The 23,357-nt window shown below is 36.4% G+C and overlaps 3 protein-coding genes across 6 annotated transcripts in view; 1 reads left to right on the forward strand and 2 right to left on the reverse strand.

Moving 5' to 3' along the window:
• Window positions 1-12,678, reverse strand: part of LOC116292289 (Golgi-specific brefeldin A-resistance guanine nucleotide exchange factor 1) — a 34,351-nt gene extending 21,673 nt beyond the window's left edge. The window contains exons 1-11 of one of the 3 annotated variants that reach the window (XM_089028639.1): window positions 12,356-12,678; window positions 11,929-11,995; window positions 9,654-9,785; window positions 6,166-6,393; window positions 5,492-5,552; window positions 5,360-5,414; window positions 3,989-4,462; window positions 2,738-2,942; window positions 2,131-2,215; window positions 1,071-1,206; window positions 483-581 (exon numbers count right to left, since the gene is read on the reverse strand). In XM_089028639.1, the coding sequence (XP_088884765.1) occupies window positions 483-581; window positions 1,071-1,206; window positions 2,131-2,215; window positions 2,738-2,942; window positions 3,989-4,462; window positions 5,360-5,414; window positions 5,492-5,552; window positions 6,166-6,393; window positions 9,654-9,785; window positions 11,929-11,995; window positions 12,356-12,457 (1,644 nt within the window). In that variant the 5' untranslated portion in view covers window positions 12,458-12,678. Of the gene's footprint in view, window positions 1-482; window positions 582-1,070; window positions 1,207-2,130; window positions 2,216-2,737; window positions 2,943-3,988; window positions 4,463-5,359; window positions 5,415-5,491; window positions 5,553-5,903; window positions 5,973-6,035; window positions 6,104-6,165; window positions 6,394-9,653; window positions 9,786-11,928; window positions 11,996-12,355 lie in introns of those variants that run through there. The other 2 variants (XM_089028641.1, XM_089028640.1) reach the window with 2 other exon arrangements.
• A 66-nt stretch (window positions 12,679-12,744) lies between these two features.
• LOC148911768 (inositol polyphosphate multikinase-like) lies at window positions 12,745-18,149 on the forward strand. The gene is made up of 5 exons (XM_089028642.1): window positions 12,745-12,924; window positions 13,979-14,170; window positions 15,727-15,899; window positions 16,404-16,488; window positions 17,412-18,149. The coding sequence occupies exons 1-5, from the start codon at window positions 12,834-12,836 to the stop codon at window positions 17,732-17,734; spliced, it is 864 nt and encodes a 287-aa protein (XP_088884768.1). The 5' UTR covers window positions 12,745-12,833; the 3' UTR covers window positions 17,735-18,149.
• Window positions 18,150-18,454: 305 nt separating this feature from the next.
• On the reverse strand, window positions 18,455-23,357 carry LOC148911769 (peptidyl-prolyl cis-trans isomerase-like). Of its 2 annotated transcripts, XM_089028643.1 has the most exons (5): window positions 23,173-23,357; window positions 22,834-22,864; window positions 22,459-22,547; window positions 20,053-20,149; window positions 18,455-19,195 (listed from the first exon to the last, which is right to left on the reverse strand). In XM_089028643.1, the coding sequence occupies exons 1-5, from the start codon at window positions 23,239-23,241 to the stop codon at window positions 18,987-18,989; spliced, it is 495 nt and encodes a 164-aa protein (XP_088884769.1). In that variant the 5' UTR covers window positions 23,242-23,357; the 3' UTR covers window positions 18,455-18,986. The 2 variants fall into 2 exon arrangements, with proteins under 2 accessions (XP_088884769.1, XP_088884770.1); XM_089028644.1 differs by lacking the exons at window positions 22,834-22,864; window positions 23,173-23,357 and adding an exon at window positions 22,621-22,657.

The raw sequence follows: 23,357 nt of genomic DNA on the forward strand, positions 1-23,357 counted from the left end.
GGGGAGGGGGCTGGGCTGGTGGGATCTGTAAGTTCAGTTCCCAAACTGAATTTTTTTACGTAGCCCTTATTGATACAGAATAATTTTTTTCCTAATTTTTCTCATTAGCTAATTATTTTTGGGCTGGTTTCTTATGGTCGGTTTCACACTACTTTACGCCTTTGGGTTCCAAACTATGTTTGAAAATTCCCAAGTTGGCGACCAACTTTGGATCTTCAAGACAAAGTTTGTTATGAACTCCTGAACCTCCCACCGAAGTTCAGAATTTGGTTGGCTTATTTTGTAGCAAACGAACTTGATTTTTAACCAGAAATGTTTCCTTTGGGATATTCATTCAGGAATTTCAAATTAAACATACTAAACCAAGATCCTGACAACTTCAAGTGTTGGTCCAGCCAAGAAGTGTACTTATGACATCCTAAACAACAGACTGATGCTCAAGTGACTCGAATGAAAAGTGTATGAAATGCAAGATTACATACCTCAAATTGTAGCTTGAGATGGGTGCGCAGAGCTTCAAATAGCAGGAAACAAACCCGCATTGCCATGGCAAACAGACCAAGAAAATCACACTGTAAAAGCTGTTAAAAATGATCCACAATTATTAACAATGAATTATAGAGTTTGTAAACATTTTATGTACATTGAAATCACTGTAGAGGGATAAGAGCAATCACAGCCTGAAACAATCTCTGTTTGGATGATCTAAGTTAGGGCATGGCTAACTCACAGATAGAACCCTGAAACAACCTCTGGGCTGATCTAAGTCAGGGCATGGCTAACTCACAGATTGAACCCTGAAACAACCTCAGGGCTGATCTAAGTCAGTGCATGGCTAACTCACAGATCAAACCCTGAAACAACCTCAGGGCTGATCTAAGTCAGGGTATGGCTAACTCACAGATTAAACCCTGAAACAACCTCTGGGCTGATCTAAGTCAGGGTATGGCTAACTCACAGATTAAACCCTGAAACAACCTCTGGGCTGATCTAAGTCAGGGCATGGCTCTGCTGTAGAAGTTGAAATACTGATATTGGATATGTTTTGTGAATATAAGAATGTGACTAACCATGAATAGATTCTTGCACATGTCATCTTTGACTAGGTTCATTACTGAGGTGAAATTCCCTAGATGGTGAGCACCAGCCTCCAGGGCTACAGTCAACAGAGACAACCCCATATGGATCATGGCTTCTGAGTTATGCCTGAATAAAATGAAGGGAAAAACTGTGTACAGTCAACTCTCGCCTTGTGGACACCCAGATATTATTAGATATTATTATTAGATATTATTATTATTATTATTATCAATGTCATGTTATGTATAACTATGTATGTTTAAAACAAAAATGTATTGATCAATAAAATAGTAATTTTCTAAATAATAATAATAATCATCATCATCATCATCATCATCACCATCATAACCACCACCATCACCAATATCATCATCATCATTATTATTATTACAGATACCTTGCTATTACGGACAGGAGTAAAAGCACCGGCAAAAATAATGACAAAGAAATGACCATAATCATTTCTCATTATTGCAGACACTCACTATTACAGATACTAAGGCCACTTGCCAAACATGCACATGTTTCCCCGATGTTTCCCAGTTTAGCTAAACATTGCTGTGTGCAACAAATTTTGCTTCCAAGATGCAAAAATGTTTCTGCTGTGTGACAGGTGTAGTTTGTTTAGGCAAGGTGAATTTAGGCATGGTGTTGTGTGGTGTGTTGGGGGAGGGGGGAGGGGGTTGGGTGTTATAAGGTTATGAGATATGGTGATTGTGTAGTGATGTGGGGTTAGGTGTGGTCAGGTGTGGTAAGGTGAGGCGAGGTGAGATGAGGTAAGGTAAAATGAGTTGAGGCAAGAAGGGGTTCAAGGTGAGGTGAGGTAAGGTGAGGTGAGGTGAGGTAAGGTGAGGTGAGGTAAGGTGAGGTAAGGTGAGGTGAGGTAAGGTGAGGTGAGGTGAGGTGAGGTGAGGTGAGGTAAGGTGAGGTGAGGTAAGGTGAGGTGAGGTAAGGTGAGGTGAGGCAAGAAGGGGTGAGGTGAGGCAAGAAGGGGTGAGGTGAGAGGTATATCATGGAGAGATAAGGTATAATAATAAATAAACATATTACCTGTCATGTGGATTGATGAGTGATGTTAAAAATCTGAAGAGTTCTCTAATACAAGGTAAACCATAGGGAACTAGCGGCCCTGCACCTGAATCACACACACACAAAAGAAACACGGTCAAAATAAGTACAGTATCAAGTTCCAAGGTTTTAATCCAGGACAACCCTCAAACTCCCCACCCCTTGGAAATTCCAATCCCCCTCCATGGGGGAGGTATGGATATTTTCTGGTACTACACAATATACCCTCCTCAGACCCTCTCCACCCCTTGGAAATTCTGGTAATCCCCCTCCATGGGGGAGGTATGGATATTTTCTTGTACTACACAATATACCCTCCTCAGACCCTCCCCACCCCTTGGAATTCCCAATAACTTTCTATGGGGGAGGTATGGATATTTTGTGGTATTACACAATATACCCTCCTCAGACCCTCCCCACCCCTTGGAAATTCCAATCCCCCTCCATGGGGGAGGTATGGATATTTTCTGGTACTACACAATATACCCTCCTCAGATCTTCTCCACCCCTTGCAAATTCCAATAACTTTCTATGGTGGAGGTATGGATATTTTGTGGTACTACATGAACAAATAAAACACAACCCTCACCATCTTTAGCAGGTTCTTGTGGCGTAAATCTGACTCCTCTAGGATTGACATACTCATCATTTGTTCCCAACATATCTGACGTTCTGCCATCAGCATGTACTTCTACTACATCATCACCATCATCTGTTTCTACAGACGCAAAATCCTTATTGTCGTCTATATCCTCCTCTGTCATGATGGTACTAGCAACACTTTCTGTGCCGTCCTAGGAGTAAAAGAAATATTTCAGATATTTATATTAGAGAAAATGAAGAAACTTTGTTCCTGAAATGATGCTAACAGTGAGTAAAAGAGAAAAGAAAAGAAAAAAGGAAAGAAAAATGAAGAGAAGAGAAGGAAAGGAATGGAATGGAAAGGAAAGGAATGGAAAGCAAAGCAAAGGAAAGCAAAGCAAAGCAAAGCAAAGCAAAGCAAAGCAAAGCAAAGCAAAGCAAAGCAAAGCAAAGCAAAGCAAAGGAAAGCAAAGGAAAGGAAAGGAAAGGAAAGGAAAGGAAAGGAAAGGAAAGGAAAGGAAAGGAAAGGAAAGAGAAGAGAAGAGAAGGAAAGAGAAGGGAAGGGAAGAGAAGGGAAGGGAGGGAAGGAAGGGAGAAGAAAGAGAAGACGAGAGCAAGAGCAGAGAGGAAACGAAAAAGAGAAAAAAAGAACTCCAGAGAGAGAGAAGCGAACGAGAAGAAGAGAGAAGAGAAGAGAAGAGAAGAGAAGAGAAGAGAGTACTATCTCATGAAAAACCCTTTTATTCAAATTTTATCAAACCCCCTTAAAAACAATGTGTGCTGCTTTGCTGTATACAACCCAATTTCAATAGCCTTGTCAGGTTCAAAGACGTAGAACTTAGAAGCTATGACCAAAAATTAATGATACAGCAAAAGTATGTTAATTAGATACATGTATCCAGTTAATATAGAACTCCTGGAATATTCATAAATTGCTGCAACGACAGAAAGTATGGTGGATTTTATCATACGTTTCATATCCACTGTGTATTTCAAATGAATACATAATTATGTCACTTCCGAGAAGACCTTTCTGTCTCAGCTCATGAGAGATGAGGCGGTAAGCCGTGTGGGATGGGCTTGGAAATCATATAGGAACATGCGTAATAGGTAAATTATGAGCCTTGTATGAAACGAGTGAAGAAGAGGGTTAATGGGCCTTTCACAACTTCAAATCTGAAGTCTCAGTTTACTGTATGTCATGTTTTGAACCAAGAAATAAATTTGCGAACAAGTTCATACTTTTCTCGTACAGTACCTGTTCGTTTACTCTCTCAGCATGGCCATCTCGTTCTTCCTCTGAAATAACCATTCCTTCAACACTGATTGAATCCCCATCACCTTCCTGCATTATACGAGAAGCTACTGAAGGTCCCTCATCGCTTTGGGGTTCTGCTGTATCACTAGATGATGGCCCTGTCTCTTGTTGCTCAGAGCCCCTTTCTATAATGTCTCCTTCAGATCCACTTGGGACATCCGTTACATCATTACTTTGTCCATCTTCATCTTGTATGTCCTTCGATGCAGAGCTTATTTCTTCCATGGTAGAAATAGTATCATTCTTGGTCTCTGCTGTCTCTTTGGTTTGTGGCTGATTTGCCATTTCAACTGAGCTGGGTTGTTCTTCTGTGGGCGTGGTTGAGTGTGTGCTGTCATGATGCGCTCTTCTGGGCTTGGGTGATGCATGCTTTTTCTTCTTGCCAGAAGATATCGCTCCAGCTCTCTTAAATACCTAAAGTTTAAATGAGTAGTTAATTTGGGTGAAGCTTTGAGATGAATTTCTCTAGTTATAAATTCTTTATTGCTCAGGATTAGTCTTGACTTTGTGTAGAATATTCATGTTCAGTGAATATGTCATGGAATCTCAAAGTGTTTGTATACTTGAAGGCTTGCATTCTTTTCTTTACTATATTGTGTAGTTCCAGAAATCATCCATACCAACCCCACAGAGGAATTTGGAATTTCCGAAGAGTAGGGGGGTCAGAGAAAGAACAAAAATTACAGAGTTTGTATGGAAGAAAATTGGAATTTCCAGGGTTAGGGGGTGTCTTAAAACAATTCCTCCATGGGGGGAGGGGGGGTATGGATAATTTTTGGAACTACTATATTGGTATTTACAAGTGAATATTTTGCTGGTGAAATGATGCTAACCATGAGTAATGAACCTGAATGTGAATTCAAGGAACATATTGGTATTTTATTAATTTGAAAAAGGTCTGTGGGAATACAATAATGATGAATAGATCCTGGGCTGATTGGTATAGTACAGTAGTGGGTGGGTTGATGCATGGATGGAAGGACAGACGATTAGATTTATGGATGGATGGGCAGATAGGGGAGGGAGAGATGGGTGAATGGAGGGAGGGTGGGTGCATGGATACATAGTCGGACAGATGGATGCACAGACGGATGGATGGAGGAATGGATGGAAGGAATGATAGGATAAATAGATGGATGAGAAGTATCCCTGTGTGAGATGGGTAATAGATAAATGGAAAGATGCATGCAAAAGATGGGACAAGTTGATGAGATGAGATAGATGGATGGAGGGATGGATGTATTGATAGCGGGATGGGTGGATAGATAGATGGATGGAAGGAAAGATGAGTTGAACTTCCTACATCTTTACCTTTCTGATGTTAGGGATCTGCCCAGGTTTAAAATCTTCTTTGAACTGCGGCATCCTTTTAAAAACACAACTACATTAACACCAGATCACAACAGTATGAAATATAGATAAGAATTCAACTGAGATCATTACCTTGAAAACAAGAGTTGTACCATGTCCATAAGGGTTTGTTCTGCTGATCGCCGCAGTAGTTCTGGGAAAAAAAACATAAAACACTGACTTAGAAATTGTTATGAACATTATTAGCATCATTCAATCAATATACTGTAATAGTCAATGTGTTATTCACAATCATCATCAAAGGTTTCTTTAATGACTTATATTTGCCAGGGCTTTCAAAATAAGCTGGCATTGCCAGAGCTCCGGCAGTTGCTTTGAAGTTAACTGCCAGCTACATTTCTTTCTATGAAAAATTATGATTAATCTATCAGATCATAACCAGCTACTTCAGATTTATGACCTACTCTAAAACATTCTGAAAGCCCTCGTCTGCTTATCCAGCACACTAGAGAGGTCTAATATGAACCGATCTATCCATACTCACCACTCAGTCTAGTCTCAAAGCAGATTCTAAAAGAAGACTGCATGATCTCACAGACAGACTCATTAGTCATGTGATGTGATTGAGTAGCGCACGCTAGAGAGGTCTATTATTAACCGATCTATCCATACTCACCACTCAGTCTAGTCTCAAAGCAGATTCTAAAACAAGACTGCATGATCTCACAGACAGACTCATTAGTCATGTGATGTGATTGAGTAGCACACACGAGAGGTCTAATATGAACCGATCTATCCATACTCACCACTCAGTCTAGTCTCAAAGCAGATTCTAAAACAAGACTGCATGATCTCACAAACAGACTCATTAGTCATGTGAGCCCCGACGGGAGTCAAGAGTAGGGTCCTCAGAACCTGGAGGATCTTCATTAGCACTACCTCATCACTGCTAGGGTCTGTACCCACAAACCGGGCATGGGTGACGGCATCTGCAAGGTTCTCTATACCAGATGCTGTACTCTCACTGGAGGGATCTATGAGAAAAATGGAAAATTGAAATGGATTTAAATTCTTTACTGAAATTTATTAAATTTTTTTTCATGTTTTAAGGATTGAAAATGTCGATAAAGACAAAGCCAGTTTCTGTAAAGAATCTTGATTTTTAATGTGTAAAAGATTATTTTAAAGGTTTAGAACTTTGTATCATGGATTTCATTGCTTTTTTTGAATAGCATGTTCAGCTCAAGTCATTATAGTAAATAATTATTATAATAACAAGAGTCTTTTAGAAGCCAAGACTAGGCTAAACGAAAATGTTTTACCTATTGTAGCCAATACATCGCTATTCGTAGAAATACAGAATACTTTTCTTTACTTTGTATAGTGATTTGCAGCTCAAGTCATAGAGGTAAATTAAATCTAGTTTTTTAGAAGCCAAAACTAGGCTAAACGAAAATGTTTTACCTATTGTGGCCAATACATTGTCATTGTAGTGCAGAATACTTCCTTTACTTTGTAAAGAAAAATGCAGCTTGCGTTATCACGATAAATCATAAAGAGAGTATTTTTAGAAGCCAAAACCAGGATAAACCAACGTTTTACCTAAAGTGTAGTGTAACCAATACCTCTCTTTTTGTAATAATTCTATCTATGTCCTAAGCCATTTTTTCCACCTTGGAAATTTAATACAGCATATACTATGTACTTATTGACTGAGTGAGAGGGCCGTATGGGAAAATATATGGCTCAAGGTGATGCTGTACGGACTGAGCGCAGCGAGGTCCATACAAATGACCGAGAGCCAACTGATGGCCCAACTTAACTCAGTCAATAAGTATTTTATCTTATGACCCTCACGAAAAGAAAAATAATAAAAGAAAAGAAAATAACAGGTTTTGAGCAGAGGGTTGATAATTTACAGAAATAAAACAAAAATGTTGTTTATTGACGAAGTAGCTGTTATGAAATAATTGATACACTTTATATTGTAAATTTTTAAAAACTCTGAAGACTCTGAAATTGCACAAAAAATGTTGGAACCTCTGTAAGAATCTGGCTTCCAATTGGATTATTCTAGAAATGTTAAAAAAACCTGGAAGTGTTCATGGTTTGAGGGTCCATGCTCACAGCAATGCAAAAATATTTTAATAAAAACAAAAAAGCTCATAAACATATATAAATTTTTTAAAGAATTGAATAATCATTTATTACATTTTTTTAGTCATACACATATACCACCCATCATTCGGGTGTCCATTTTTTTTTTAATTGTCATTATTTTTTTAATCAAAATTTATTAATTTATTATTTAGTTTGGGTTTCTTTTTTTTTTTGAATTTTTTTATAGAATCGAATTAGTTATTTATCAGATTTTTTTATTCATATGTATATACCACCCATCATTCGGGTGCCCAGTTTTTATTTTTTTATTTCTTTTTATCAAAAATTTATTAATTTATTATTTAGTTTGTTTTTTTTCACCTAATTTTTTATAGAATTGAATAGTTATTTATTAGATTATTTTAGTCATATACATATACCACCCATCATTCGGGTGTCAAGTTTTTTTGTTAAATTTTTAAATCAAAATCTATAAATAAATTTTTTCAATATATGCAGCTTGTATAGTTTTTATAGTTTGTCAATATTTATGAATTATTTTAAGTAGGTCTCATTCAAAACTTTGACATTAAATATGTATTTCAATGCTTCACGATTATTTCGCCTACGCATCATTTCGCCTACCGAAGTTCGCCTACGCTTTATTCGTTTCGCCTACCAAAGTTTACTTAGCTATAATTACACTGTTTCTTTTCGATTTCCGAATAAATGTTTGTTTGTTCACACTATCTTTAGGAGGGGTTTTAATGAAATATTATGAGAGAAACATAAGAGAACGTCGAGAATGACTACAAGACTTCGTGACAACAAACCCGTGACTAACAACAGTGTACTTCGATCGACAACTCGTGCTCGTCAAACCATTAGATTTTCGAATAAATCTTTGTTCCCTCACCAAAATCTTTATCAAAAACACGAATATCTTATCTTTAGGAAGGTTTTTAATGAAATATCTAGGAGAGAAACATAAGAGAACGTCGCGAATGACTACAAGACTTCGTGACAACAAACCCGTGACTAACAACAGTGTACTTCGATCGACAACTCGTGCTCGTCAAACCATTAGATTTTCGAATAAATCTTTGTTCCCTCACCAAAATCTTTATCAAAAACACGAATATCTTATCTTTAGGAAGGTTTTTAATGAAATATCTAGGAGAGAAACATAAGAGAACGTCGCGAATGACTACAAGACTTCGTGACAACAAACCCGTGACTAACAACAGTGTAGTTCAATCGACAACTCGTGCTCGTCAAACCATTAGATTTTCGAATAAATCTTTGTTCCCTCACCAAAATCTTTATCAAAAACACGAATATCTTATCTTTAGGAAGGTTTTTAACGAAATATCTAGGAGAGAAACATAAGAGAACGTCGCGAATGACTACAAGACTTCGTGACAACAAAATAGTTCGATCGACAACTCGTGCTTACATTCCATTCATTATTATACACAGGCAGTCGATAATCAACTCAATTTGTAATAACTAACCAATTTTATTATCGAAGATTCTTTACAAAATTTTGATTATTGACATTTATCAAATGTATTAAGTTTATTTCTAAAATATTCCTTATATAGATATAATATGTATAAGGTGTTCTAAAATTTCTGTAAAAAATAAAAGTTAGGAATAGAGGAATTAAGTTTGGCAGCTGTTCAATAACAAAACAAAATTCTTGTTTTTAGAAAAGGAAATGATTTTTTAAAAATATTATGCTAGTGAAAAAACCAATAAAAATAAGATATTAATTTTATGATAAAAAATATTTATAAAAAATTCTTATAAAAAATATTTATCAAAATATTTATCAAAAATTCTTAAATTTTTTTAAAAAGTCAAATAATGCCTACTTAAAAACCTTGATTTAAAGTAATTTATTGCCTGTGAAGGTATTAATAAATAACTGAACATCACAATTATGAAATAAATCTCAGGAATTTCATGAAAAATGAATGAAAAAATTTTAAATCTTAGTTTATTTATATTTGGCTAGGTAAAAATGTAATTAAGATATATTGTAAAACGTATATATTGAATATATACAACATATACGAAATTATGTTGGATTTTTGTTGTCAGTAATTTCAAAGTGTGAATTCATATTATTTTATAGACTATGAAGATGTATACAATTGATTAGGACTTCTGTTGATTTCCAGCGACTCACCTATCAATCCATAGGAGAGGAATTTATTAACCGACGTAAGAGCCACCCCAGTTATTGGCCCAGTGGTGTCCTCCGAACGAATAACATCGAGAAATGGCCCCAGAAATGTGTTGACATCTACCTCGCTAAGATCTGTCAAAGAAACAAGAAAAAAAATCCTACATTATTCTATAAATAAATCAAAGTAGATGAGAATGAGAATACTTGCACCTGCTCGGGGAATTATCAAGTGAATTATGTAAATATATCTTTTCAAAGCCAACACAATGGACCCTTTTTTTAAATCCTATTCCTAAAGGAATGATTTCCACAGCAGTGGCACTAAATGAATCCTTTTTTTCTTAATATTCCAAGTATTCCAGATTTAAAACCAAATTTGAACAGCCATATCTTTTCCTAAATGAAGAAATTCTGCACCTTATCAACAATAATATATAGATGAAACCATCATCACGATAAATTATCTTTGAAATAATATATTTAGGTAAAAAAAAAACACAAAAATATTTTGAGTATCTGTGGAACTACTTATTTGAATAAAAATTCTACGATTTCCCCAATGTTAAAATGTTGTACTTTTTATGTCAGAAAACGAACAAATATGTGTTTTTCTTTTAAGAAATACACGTACTATTGACAGGCAATGAAATTGGCTGTTCATTTTTGAAAGATATTTTACCCATCGATAACAAAACATGTGTTTAGTTCACATTACTTGGTCGTACTTGAACCATATGATTTTGAACTTTGGAAATATCTAGTGTGCTGGTCATATCCACATATTATGAACAGGTCGGATCTTTAGAGACCCATGATGTGTTGTTGTTCATGGCAGTAGAATGTATTGAGAGTAAAATGCCCAATGAATTATGCATGAATATTTTTGTATGGATTACAGCATTGGTGTCACTTCCAGCTTAATGCAAGGTTTCTGTTTTGGCTTCATGATAGGTATCAAAATCAATTAAGATTGTAACACAGATAAGTCTAATCTAATGATTTTATTCTAAGCCAAACAGTCTACTGAAGGAAACTGTAAATTGTTTTTTTTAACGACCTCTAGAACACCCTCTTGGCTGAACTAAGTCAAGCTGTTCTAATACACAGATCCAGCCCTGAAACAATCTCTGGGCTTATCTAAGTCAGGGCATGGATAACTCACAGATCCAACCCTGAAACAACCTCTGGGCTGATCTAAGTCAGGGCATGGCTAAATCACAGATAGATTTGCAAATTTAGTATGTTGGGTTTCTCAGAGGGAGAAAATCCATACAATTTGAAAAAACTCTCAAATTAAGAGGAAGAGCCAATGTGATTTAGAATACAGGAATAAAAGCTGAGAGTAGAGTACACTACTTAACACCACGTACAACCCTTGATAATGATGATGATAGTGATGATGATGATGATGATGATAGTGTTGGTGGTGATGATAATGATGTTGGTGGCGGCAATTGACAAAATGATAGTGAAAGTGATTTATAGGGCAGTTTTTGCAGGACTGATAAAAAGTCAGTGATTCTGTATAAGTGTGCCATTCCATGCCGTGACCATGATGCTTTCTAGAATTTTAATTGGCTAACTTTATCCTCTTGCTTGTGTTTGGTCTGACAGTGTCGTGACCTTGGATTGACCGTGCCCGCATAGTGTTCATGCAATGTTCCAAATATTTACAATACAATACAATATAATAAACTTTATTTAAGGGGGTGACACAATTAACCCAGAGAGTTATCTAACACGTGGCCATCATATTTGATTTGATAGAGAGTAAATTCTTGTACAATGTTTGTAAATTCTTGTACAATTGGTCTGGTATATGTCTTGCCATCTCATGACCATGTTCGTGAAGTGAGGTTTTCCGTTGATACAAAAACTGCTCTAGTAACAATGGTGTTAGTAATGATAGTTACAGATGGGGTAGTGATGATGGTAATGGTGGTGGTGATGGTGCATGATGACTGAGATACCATTGGTGATTGGCCAATGATAGTGATGCTGATGACAGTGATGTGGTAGCAGCTATAATAATGATGGTCGTAGTGATTTTAATGACAGTTGGATGAATAGAATATCATTGGTGATGATGTTAATGTTATTGATGTATGATGGCGGTGATAGTGGCTGATGATAGTTAAAATAGTATTGGTGACAGCAACCATAACAACCTCTCCCCCAATCCACCTGCACCAAATACCCCTGCAAATAAGCACTCATTATGAGAAATATTATGACCAAAATGCCTTCAAATAGTACAACAAAAAAATACACATACCATTAACAGTACAGAGTTGATCTTTCAGTTGAGAAAAACCATGAAGCAACGGATCTTGCTCTTCATCCTAATAAACATTAAGACGAAAAAGCCGGTATGAAATTTGTAAAGCTATCAGTTATGTAAAAACCAGTTGCAAAAGCTTACACGTAGATCAAAAAAATTTCGCAACTTTGGTAACATTTTTGCCTATACGAAAGAGATTTTACTCAGTAAGAACTGTTTAATCTGAAATACGTGATTTTATTTCTATATTTATTTTCTAGAGAGTATTTTTATGTGGATCGAAATAAAGATCATTCATATTTTTTAAAACATAACATTTTGTATCATCTCGGTTGCTAAACTTCAAAGCTGTTTTTCCCAAGACCAGCTCAAGGAATAACCATAAAAAATGATAGAAGTGTTCTGTAAATATTGCTCTTACTTGGTGGCTGTGTGAACCCCAACGAACGTTTCTCCTTAAGGCAGAAACAACTAAAGAAATTTCTCCTTGGATGATGTAGACGCCATTACGGCGGGTCGCCATCTTCTTCCCCGACCGTCAACTTCCACCATAAAAAACACAAAAAAAACTAAAAACTCAACGGCTAATCATTCAAATAGGAACTCCTGTCCAGGATCTATCATTCGGAGCCGTCTTGAGCTGGTTCTGGGGTTAAAATCGTTGAATTTTGAAGCCATTTTGAGGGGAATTCCGATTTTCTGAGAACATTTTCCAAGATTCGCTGACGTCACGTCGTACACATCAACCAAACGAGCAAAGCCTGGGGACGAGACCGAGCAAGAGTAATAAAAACTGGGACGAGTCTACGAGGAACGCCTGCTATTTTTTGCCTTTGGTCAAATTTTTAATGATTTTGATTTTTTTTTGGGAGAAAAAAGTTGAATAAAGAATAATAGAAATGGAAGGGAGTGGGGAAGTGAAGGCGGAGAATGAGTGGGAGCCGTTTGAGCATCAAGTTGCCGGGCACTTATACGGAGAAGGCAAAATAGGTAAGTTGTATTTATCTGGAAAAGATATGACATACATCGACAGATTCTATTCTTCATGTTAGAGTGCACGCACTAAAACCGTGAACGTTAAATAGTACTAATTAGTACTATTTCATAAAGAATCCTTTGTTTTCTATTGTTTATTTATCACTATTTAGTGCTAAAAATTAGTATTTGTTTCACGGATTTAGTGTGAGCACTCTAGAGAATAATCCCTTTCACAGTTCCCTGCGCCATCTTGAAAGGTAGCCATGCCTTTTACATCGAAGCGAGACGAACGGCGAGTTTGCAATGATAGAGACCTTTTTTAACACCTTGAACAATCATATTCACATGTCTCTATCATTGCAAGCTCACCGTTCGTTTCGCTTCGATGTAAAGGCACGGCTACCTTTCAAGATGGCACAGGGAAATGTGAAGGGGACTATTATACAAGGGAAATATGAGCTGCTGGTTTTAAGGGAGGTAGGGTCACATGAAGTGTTAGTGCATCTTTTCCTTCATATAATTTGACATGTTCGCATTTTCGTATCTATTCATTTGCGTACTGAGTTGTTACTCTAGTAAACTCCCGTGCCCTTGTCATGCCTCACTGAATTCCTATATTTTGTATGTAATATATACAGTATGAGTGGCCGTGTTGTATCAGATATACAACCACGAAGCCTAGCCAAGTGATTGTATATCTGATACAACACGGACACGAATACTGTATGACTTATCAAACGTCTACTGGTTAGTTCCTTTGTGTTTCACTAAAATTTTCAAAATTAAAGTGAATCTGGCCAAGAAAATCCAACTTAAAGTTTATGCAAATGAACACAGTTTTGTATCAGATTTACAACACTCTTCACGGTCGTGATTTCTGTTGTGTTTTTCTCATGAATTATTAATGAGTGTGATAAAATTAAGCGCTAACTATCTCCTATTTCATCCTAACTATTTCATGGGTATATTATTTGCACTCTACTATGCCTACTATTTATCATGTGCCAAGTGACATCACTCTATTATTTCCTGGATTAACATAGCCCTACTTTGTTTATTTATTTAGGAATGCTTGCCTCAAAGAAAGGCGTTGTATTAAAGCCAGTGCAAGCCTTTCCAAAGGGAGAAAAAGAAGTCCAGTTTTATGAGAGTGCTTTTAGGTCACCAAATCCCAGTGAAGATGTATTAGGTCTTAGAAGATTTTTACCACAATACTATGGAATAGTTGAGTTACCTGATGAGCAAGCTCAGCAGCCTAGTATCCTTTAGAAATCTCTAGATATTTATGGCTGTGAATGTGTAGGTCCAGAAAATATCCCTACACCCCCCACTAGGCTCTCATCCCCCATGGAGGAAATAGTCACTTTCACAGTTCCCTGCACCATCTTGAAAGGTAAATGGTGAGCTTGCAATGATAGAGAAAATTGTCCAAAGTGTTAAAAAAAAGTCTCTATCAATGCAAGCTCGCCATTTATCTCACTTCGATGCAAAAGCACAGCTACCTTTGAAGGTGGCGCAGGGAACTGTGAAGGGGACTATTGGAAATTCTGGAGGGGAATAGGGTCAGAGAAAGAACAAAATTACAGAGTTTGTATGGAAGAAAATTAATTTAGTTCCTGGGGGTGGGGGGGTCCTTTTAGAAATTCCCTCCGTGGTGGAGGGATGGATATTTTCTTGAACTACACAATACACTCTTTTATTTGCTTTCATGTTATAGTTTCAACCAACCAGGAGCTAATGTTTAAGGCTTCTATATATAATAATAATATATAAAAACTTGTAGAGCGCTTATACAAGTCTGTTCTAAGCGCTTTGAAAATAAATGATGATGAAAATGTTCACGATAGATTAAGGTAAGACTACGAAAGAGTAAAAGACAAAAACTATGATTTGAAAGCTAATTTGAATAAATAAGTCTTAAGTTGTGATTTGAATGAAGCCAAATTAGTAGTGTCTCTTATTGATGACAGGAGCATGTTCCAAAGTTTAGGAGCAGCAACAGTAAAAGAACCTAGACCATAAGATTGAAGATTGTAGGACTTGGAGTTTAGAGCCAGATGAGAAGACGATCAAAGATTTTATTTAATACATTACCTTCGTTTGTTTGTTTCTTTGAGTTTTTTTTTTTTTTTTTTTTTTTTGCTACATATTTCTTTGTTGTTACTTGATCAACAGTTTTGACAGATCTTACTCTTTATTCTTCAGCATCTGTTGCCTTGAATAATTTATTTTGTATTAGATTGATTTTCATAAACCTGTGAAATACATTTTAGCGTATTTAGTACTATTACCCTCTAACTCAGGACTTTGTTTTATATTGTTTGAATCTGGCTATTACCATCTAATAAGAAACTTTTGTTTCACGGGTTAATGAAAATCACTCTATTATACCATATGATTTATTTATTTTTCTTTTTTCACACCCTGTAAGGCTCTTCTATGAGATTCCCTAAGAATTAAGACTTATGCTATAAGTCGAGAATGTGTGGACCGCATAGCACTTATGAAATACATGAAGATATAGAAATAGAAGTATAAGAGGTATAGAAATAACCTCGTTCTTAAGCTGACTATAACTTATCTATATTTCTATATCTTCATATACTATAAGTCAGTGTTTTTGCTCTCCTGTCGATTCTGGATATCGCTCACACTGAGCAACGACGACCCAAAAACAATCAAACTCATGATCATCTCAATTCTGCAGTTGTGCATTGTGCAATTGTGCAGTTCATTTGAAAATCATACTTGTGATTACAGGCGTGAACTTTAACACCATGCTGTTAGATTTACCATCCTTGACTGCATTTTCAGGTCGTTACATAGGTCTAGAGAATTTAGCTAGGAATTTCAAATTTCCTTGCATCTTGGATGTCAAAATTGGTAAATGTAGTTGGGATCAACATGCTAGTCAAGAAAAGATTTCAAGAGAGAAATCTAAGTGTCCATTACAGCATGAGACTGGTTTTCGAATTCTTGGAATCAAGGTAAATCCTGGGGGGGGTACTCCGCCAGGATTTGGGTAGGGGTGTTCTGCTGGGATTCTGAAAGGGGTACCCTGTTTATGACAAAAAAACTCAAATTTGTAGACCCTGTTTATGACAAAAGATATAATTTATTGCACTGAGTTCCTGTTTCAATTATCATGTCATCTCGCGTATTGTTTTTTTTTACGACCATAATAACCAGTTTTGGTCAATATGAAAGTAGAAACCCTGAATATGACAGGAAACTCAGGAAGAACTTGGAACTTGAGTGAAATTGCATACCCTGTTTATGAGAAGAAGCTCGAAAAACCATACCCTGTTCAGCAGATCATCCTCGTATAGTCCATATATGGGAGTACCCCCCCCCCCCCCCCCCACCGGGGATAAATCTAAATTCTAAATCTATTGCATTTACCACTCCTGGTTGGGTTGCACACAATGCCTAACAGATTTTGTAACCCAGTTGATAAGGCAGCTGATTTAAAACCCTTTATTGTTTTACAGGTTTACAACACTCAAAATCAGAAATACCACTTCTATGATCGGCACATTTGTAGAAACATTTCCAACACAGATGAATTACATAAAAGTAAGTGACTTCATAAATATCTCAACAATAACCTCTGCGTTATTGACACGACAGAAAAATAATAATCCAGTCTTTGCAGCTATTCTTGAATCTTGGAATGATGAAATGATGATGAATCTTGGAATGACCTATCTCTGATTGGTATTGCTTATTACCTATCACCATTTGCCCCTTAAACCTTTTCTTAAATGTTCCAGAAATTATCCATACCTTCCCCACGGAGAAATGTTTTAAACCCCCCCCCCCCCCTACTACCCCCAGAAATTCCAATTTTCTCACATACAAACTCTGTAATTTTCTCCATTCACTGACCCCCTACCCCTTGGAAATTCCAAATTCCTCTTGGGGGGGGGGGGGGGGGAGTGGTATGGATAATTTCTGGAACTACACAATAGCTGTTATACAGGGGCGGATCCAGGAATTTTAGACAAGAGGTGCATGACTATCATAAAGTTTTTACCAGGAATTTGAGGTAAAGGGGGTGACTGTTACTACTGATATAATGAGAAATTTGATCAAAAGGAGGATGACTAGTCACCCCTGATCCTGCCCTGATCCACCCCTGATCCGCCTGTCAGGTATAAAGGGTTGTTATGATCACTCCAAATGTCCCTTTCACAGTTCCCTGCGCTGTCTTGAAAGGTTGCCATGCCCTTGCTTAGAGGTAAGAAGAACGGTGAGCTTGCAATGATAGAGACTTTTTTTAACACCTTCAACATTATTATTTATTTCTCTATCAACATTGCAAGCCCACTGTTTGTCTTGCTTTGAAGCAGGAGCACAGCTACTTTTCGAGATAATGCAGGGAACTGTGAAGGGGAGTATTGTAATTATTCATGAGTTTTTGAATGATTACCTGCACACACCATGTTTTTACATCCAGCGCTAATATCTACGTATATATCCATGATTTAACTTTTTAGCATTGATGAGTTATACCATTGGCACAGAATATGAACACAGAAAAAAAGCCATCTTATCAAGCATAATAACAAAACTAGAAGATATCAAAGAGTGGTTTTTAAAACAGAGATCTTTTGCATTTAGAAGCAGTTCTGTTTTAGTTATCTACGAGGGAGCTAGCACCACAAACAAAGACTGTGACAAGGAATCTGATATGACGGAATATTTACAGACTGAAGTCAAAATGATCGATTTTTGTCATGTATTTGAGACCAACGAGTGTGACTCAAACTATCTACAAGGAATTTCTAGCGTAATATCATATTTAAGAAAGTGTCTTTAAATGAAAAGTAATTTAAAAAGTAAAAGAAAAGTAACCCTAATTTTATTATTTTTGGGAAGTGACCATCAAAGTGCTTTTTACTGGGTGTCTGTTGAGATTATTTCTTTAATCAGGGCAAAAAATTAACTCTTGCAAACTCATAAAATGTGGGTGAAATTTTGTATTTAGCGAGTGACAAAAAATTGAACTAAATGTAGCTAAGTTTTGTGAGTATGACCACAGTCCAAATATTGAAGGACTGAAAAGTTTAGAACATGAATCAAGTAACGTTTGTTATTCACTGCATCTGATCAGTAGTGACTTTGAAATTTTTGCTAATGAGAACAAAACTTACTAGCAAGGTTTTTTTTTGTGCTCTGTTAATGTAGAAATATTTTTTTCATTGAAACAAACATTAAATTGCCCTATTTCACTATGACGTCACTGCTTGTTTATGCGGGGGATAGAATCACCAAATCCAATAGAAAATTCAACAACATTTGCTCCTAGCGAAACAGTTTAATCTAAAATGGCCTGGTTTTCAGATATAATATGTGTTAATATGTACTAAAAAATATTCTGAGCGTTTGCTGGCTATTGTACTTCTCTTCATGGATTGATACGGGTTTTAAAACAATTTTTGGTGAATTTGCGTTGATTTGACCCCTTCCGACAACCATAACCCTTTGCGCTTAAACAATAGATTGTTTTGATGTGACATCACAGAAATTCATTACTACATTTTTACTTCTAGTTTGGAGATCTTTTATTAGTACAAAAATTTGGTAATTACTGGTACATACTTTGTGAGTTTTGTGGAGGGAGGAAAAACAGAGAACCAGGAGAAAAACCCTTGAAGCACAGGAGAGAACCAACAAACAACTCTACTCACATACTACACAGGAGAGATCCAACAAACAACTCTACTCACATACTACACAGGAGAGAACCAACAAACAACTCTACTCACATACTACGCAGGAGAGATCCAACAAACAACTCTACTCACATACTACACAGGAGAGAACCAGCAAACAACTCTACTCACATGACACAGGAGAGAACCAACAAACAACTCTACTCACAAAACGTCTGTCATTTTCAATCTAAGTTGTAAGCTAGAGACAACTCTTTTTATTAAGATAAATGACAAATAAAGTTGTTTACATAGATCAGAGTTAACAGAGACATCAAAACTGTCAGTTCTAAAATAAAGTGCCTTTTTAATTTTACGTTATCAAAGTGTAAATTATATTCATTGGAAAATTTTTTATCAAAGCTCTCCACAATCTTCAATTGTTACCTTCTTGGATGTTTTTCCAGATTGACTCCCAACCTTTTCGATTTCTTTCACTACGTCCATTCCTTCAACAACACTGCCAAAGACTACATGCTTGCCGTCAAGCCAAGATGTTTTAGCGGTGCAGATGAAGAACTGGGATCCATTTGTGTTAGGTCCAGCATTGGCCATTGATAAAATACCTAAAATGCAACATTTACATATATATAAACATACACTGGCGTTCAGAATAGGCCCTTTGCAGTTAACGGTCACGTGCCTGTACTGGAGGGCAAAATTTTTGTTTTTATATTAAATTGGTGATTCTTTTTAGCTACTTGTAAAGAACTGAATGAAACGATGTGTATCCACTGTGTTACAAAATGCAGTTTTATTACGATCTCTTGAAACAGGTTGTCGAAAGTTTGTTTGCTCAGTATATTTCACGCATGGGAATCAAGATGTTCATTCATTTGCTCTCAGTGAATTAATCAGCATGCGATTGCTTAGCTGCAAAGGGCCTATTTTTCACCAGTATACAGCTATTTCAAAAACGTGGAATGCGACAACAGCAGATCTTATGGATGCATGCAAATGAGGTGCAAATGACACAACAGGCATTGTATCAAGCCTCACTTGTATGATTCTTAAAACAAAAGAATTAATCGCATTGCAGGATCAACTGCAATAACAGCTATTGGTTGAACGGGAATTTCCTTTAACTAAGCCAATGCTAACTTTGATTGACAGAAGCCAAAGCTCCAGACATCTGAAGCTGTTGAAGGTCGCGTAATTTTAAAAATGGGCATAACAACACCATTCAACAACACCGTTTGGTCTTGAAATGCACTATTCAGTATATATGCATTATATGTATATATTCAGTATGCTTCAACATTTTTCGAAATAGCTGTGTATACTTTTAAAGTCATTAGACAAGTACATTATAAGTCCGTGCATAGATGTTTTTAGAGAAAATCAGTCCTAGCTTTTCTTAAATTTTTGAGAGTTCAATCATTTTATATAGTTTTTAATTTATCTTTTTAAATCACTTCCTTACCTTCACCAGTGTGCTTGAGGGTAAAATCTTCATCTGGAAATTTCTCCCCATATATGGACTTGCCGCCAGTTCCATTGTGTCTGGTGAAATCCCCTCCCTGAATGAATAAGCAAATAAAAATTAAAATGGTAGTGTCTTTGAGGCTTTCGCTTTCAGACATGATAAATTAAATGCAAGATTACGGATAAATGATCTGATGAAGGTTGCTAGTTATAGCTGAAAATCATGTTTTTTAAGAATTCTACATGTTTTATTAGTAATCGTACATTTAATTTAAAAAGTGAAATGCTAAATGGGGATAACAAATATAAATACTTGAATAAGTAATTAATATTTAAAATAATAATTTTAACAAACTTTATTGATGAATAAAAGAATATAAATTAAAAAGAAAAACCATATAACCTGCATATAGCTAAAGCTATAGTCTTAGCAGGCAGGTTAAATAAATATACACATAGATTTACAAAGATGTCTTTATATGTTAATAATAAATAAATGTTAATATCAGAGTACAAAGAGCTGAATAGGAAATGAAAAGTAGTTCACTGAGTAGAAAATGAAAAATAGCTCATTACAGATAGACTTACTTAAAAAGTTTGAAGATCTCAGTATCATGATAGCTATTAATATTAAGATCGTTTAATAAAACGGTTTTGATTTCCTTTTGGAAGCTTTTTTTGGTATTTGATTCCATAGACGTGCAAAATTATTCATTGAAAAAAAATAAAGAAATTTCAATAGGCTTAATGATGACATGTTATACCCATACTTCAAGAAATTATCCGTTGCAGTACCTTTTTTTTGATGCTAATTGCCACTATTGTCTAAGTTGGTATTCTCAAAGGATTTAACATTAAGGATTGTGGTAGTTTGGGTGCATGAAACGTCATTCAGTTTAGGTTTATTTAAGCCTGAATACTTGTTTACTGGGAAGAAACAGGGGACGGGTCGGGGAGGAATAATACTGGGAAGAAACAGGTCGGGGGGATAATCCTGGGAAGAAACAGGGGACAGGTCTGGAGGGGGGGATAATCCTGGGAAGAAACAGGGGACAGGTTGGGGGGAGGAATAATCCTGGGAAGAAACAGGGGACAGGTCGGGGGGGAGGAATAATCCTGGGAAGAAACAGGGGACAGGTCGGGGGGGGGAGGAATAATCCTGGGAAGAAACAGGGGACAGGTCAGGGTGGAGAGGAATAACCCTGGGAAGAAACAGGGGACAGGTCGGGGGGAGGGGGGAATAATCCTAGGAAGAAACAGGGGATAGGTAGGAGGGGGGGTAACTACCTTTGTCCCAGTGGAAAGGATAATTGGTGGACCTTAGGATTGAAAATATTTCCTGCGTAAAACATTTAGGGGTTCCAGCACAAAAGTAAGTTAGGTAACATGACTCTGTGACTTTTAGGGTCAATTGTTATTTATTTTTTGAGCAAACATGTAAAATCAGAAGAAAAATGTTGTCCAGTCACTGTTCAAAATAACACAACAAATCAATCGAATGGTTGTATCTTTTAGGTGGATTCAACAGCTCTTATTTAACAAATAAAACAGCTTTTTCTGTGCTCCATTCAGTAATAAAGCATTCCGGAAGTGAGGTAAGCACGAAAGAAGTGCAAGGAGAAACATGAGCTGTAGGCGAGTGCTTCTCACACTTCTTGAGTGCTTACTGCACTTCCTAAGTGCTTTATTACTGAATGGAGCACAGAAAAAGCTGTTTTATTCATTTTATTATAATAGTTACTAATTTTTTTGGCATTCAATTTATTTAAACAAAACTAAAGACATTTGCAGGATTTAAAGCCTAGGGCAAACGTCAAACTTTCCATGCACCGAACTTAATTACATCAAAGAATGCCACCTCATTATCACCTGATATCCATTGTTTTTAATGAGTTCAGTGCATGGAAAGTTTGACGTTTGCCCTAGGCCTAACAGCACTTTGCGCGAGAAGATGGCATCGGCACTGTCCTCTGTTTACTAATAAAGCAAGTTTATGACCAATTAGCATGCATGTACTATCCTAACTCTATGATAAAATTATATATGTATCTTTTAGAGGCTGTTTTAAAAGCTAACCACCCATCGCCCCTACCATGCGTACATGAACAAAGTGAGTATCTCCCACAGTTTGTTTTATTTCAAGTGAGATAACAGTATCCCTAATGAGCTAAATCATTGTCATAACAACTCCATATCACTTTTGGACTGGTCACAAAGTAAAGTTATTTTTTAATTGGATTAATCTGCAACAAAAAATTGATTAAAAATAATACTGAGACAATAATATAAGGAAAAGGGTGTCCAACTTGACATTCCCCACCTGTTTTTACTCTCACACATGCACCGTTCCCCTTTAACTTAATGACCATTATCCTTATATTTCTTACACTTTTATCTTACGTACCTGACACATGAAGCCTGGAATGACACGATGAAATGAGGATCCCTTGTAACCAAAGCCCTTCTCTCCAGTACACAAGGCACGGAAGTTTTCTATGAATTAAATAACATATATAGATCTCATACATGATCTGTCAATGGAAAGGGGGTTACAGACGACACTAACCTAAATCTACCTTTGGTGTCATCCCTTCAGTATTATTCCTTTGTTTACTACCAATTCTTGATAATAAATATGGATACACCCCAAACAAAGAATCTTATTTCTCAAGGGAATGAAGGTGTTGCCTAAAATAGGTAAGCATTAATTTTCGTAGGGGGGAGGTGGAAGGGAAAAAATGTCATTACTATATACTGAAAAATCTTTGTACTTTGATACCTGCAGTCTTTGGTACGATATCTTTTCTTAACTAAAACCAAAAGAATATAGTAAGAAAAACAGCATGAAACAATGGCGCAATAACTATCAAAAACAGTAAAAATCCCAAGCCAAAACTTCAAACTAAAGATTTTGAGAATGATTCAAAATAACACCCTGAGAGCAGGGCCCGGTTGTACGAAGCCTGGATAGCGCTATCCGACGGATGAATCCTTATTCAATAAATTGATCCACTGGATAAGATTTATGCATTGAATAGCGTTATCCAGGCTTCGTACAACCGGGCCCAGAGGTCCTTTCGCAGGGTATCAAAATATCGATTTTAATCAACTTACGTACCTCCATTACAATGCGACCAGCTTTGGCGGTTCCCACAATCATATCGAAAAACACTTTCGGACGAGGCATTTTATAATACTCTTAGCAAAAGAATAAAGTTTATAAAGAGAGGAAAAACGAAAACTATAATCGGAGCAGACACACTATATATACATGGAACTTATATAACAATGTCACTGTACTGG

The sequence above is a fragment of the Actinia tenebrosa genome, unplaced genomic scaffold (assembly GCF_029948245.1).
Source record: "Actinia tenebrosa isolate PJP-AT-01 unplaced genomic scaffold, QUT_ActTen_1.0 PGA_scaffold13__45_contigs__length_12533684, whole genome shotgun sequence".
Lineage (NCBI taxonomy): Eukaryota > Metazoa > Cnidaria > Anthozoa > Actiniaria > Actiniidae > Actinia > Actinia tenebrosa.

Bases quoted from the DNA above. Each gene is read 5' to 3' on its own strand.
- LOC148911769 (XM_089028643.1), bottom strand. From the start codon at position 23,241: ATGCCTCGTCCGAAAGTGTTTTTCGATATGATTGTGGGAACCGCCAAA. The intron at 20,150-22,458 runs GTACGTAAGATA...TTATTCATTCAG, and splicing joins TTCCAGGCTTCATGTGTCAG to GGAGGGGATTTCACCAGACA. The intron at 19,196-20,052 runs GTAAGGAAGTGA...GTTGCATTTTAG, and splicing joins CCTCAAGCACACTGGTGAAG to GTATTTTATCAATGGCCAAT.
- LOC148911768 (XM_089028642.1), top strand. From the start codon at position 12,834: ATGGAAGGGAGTGGGGAAGTGAAGGCGGAGAATGAGTGGGAGCCGTTT. The intron at 12,925-13,978 runs GTAAGTTGTATT...TTATTTATTTAG, and splicing joins ATACGGAGAAGGCAAAATAG to GAATGCTTGCCTCAAAGAAA. The intron at 14,171-15,726 runs GTATCCTTTAGA...CTGCATTTTCAG, and splicing joins TGAGCAAGCTCAGCAGCCTA to GTCGTTACATAGGTCTAGAG.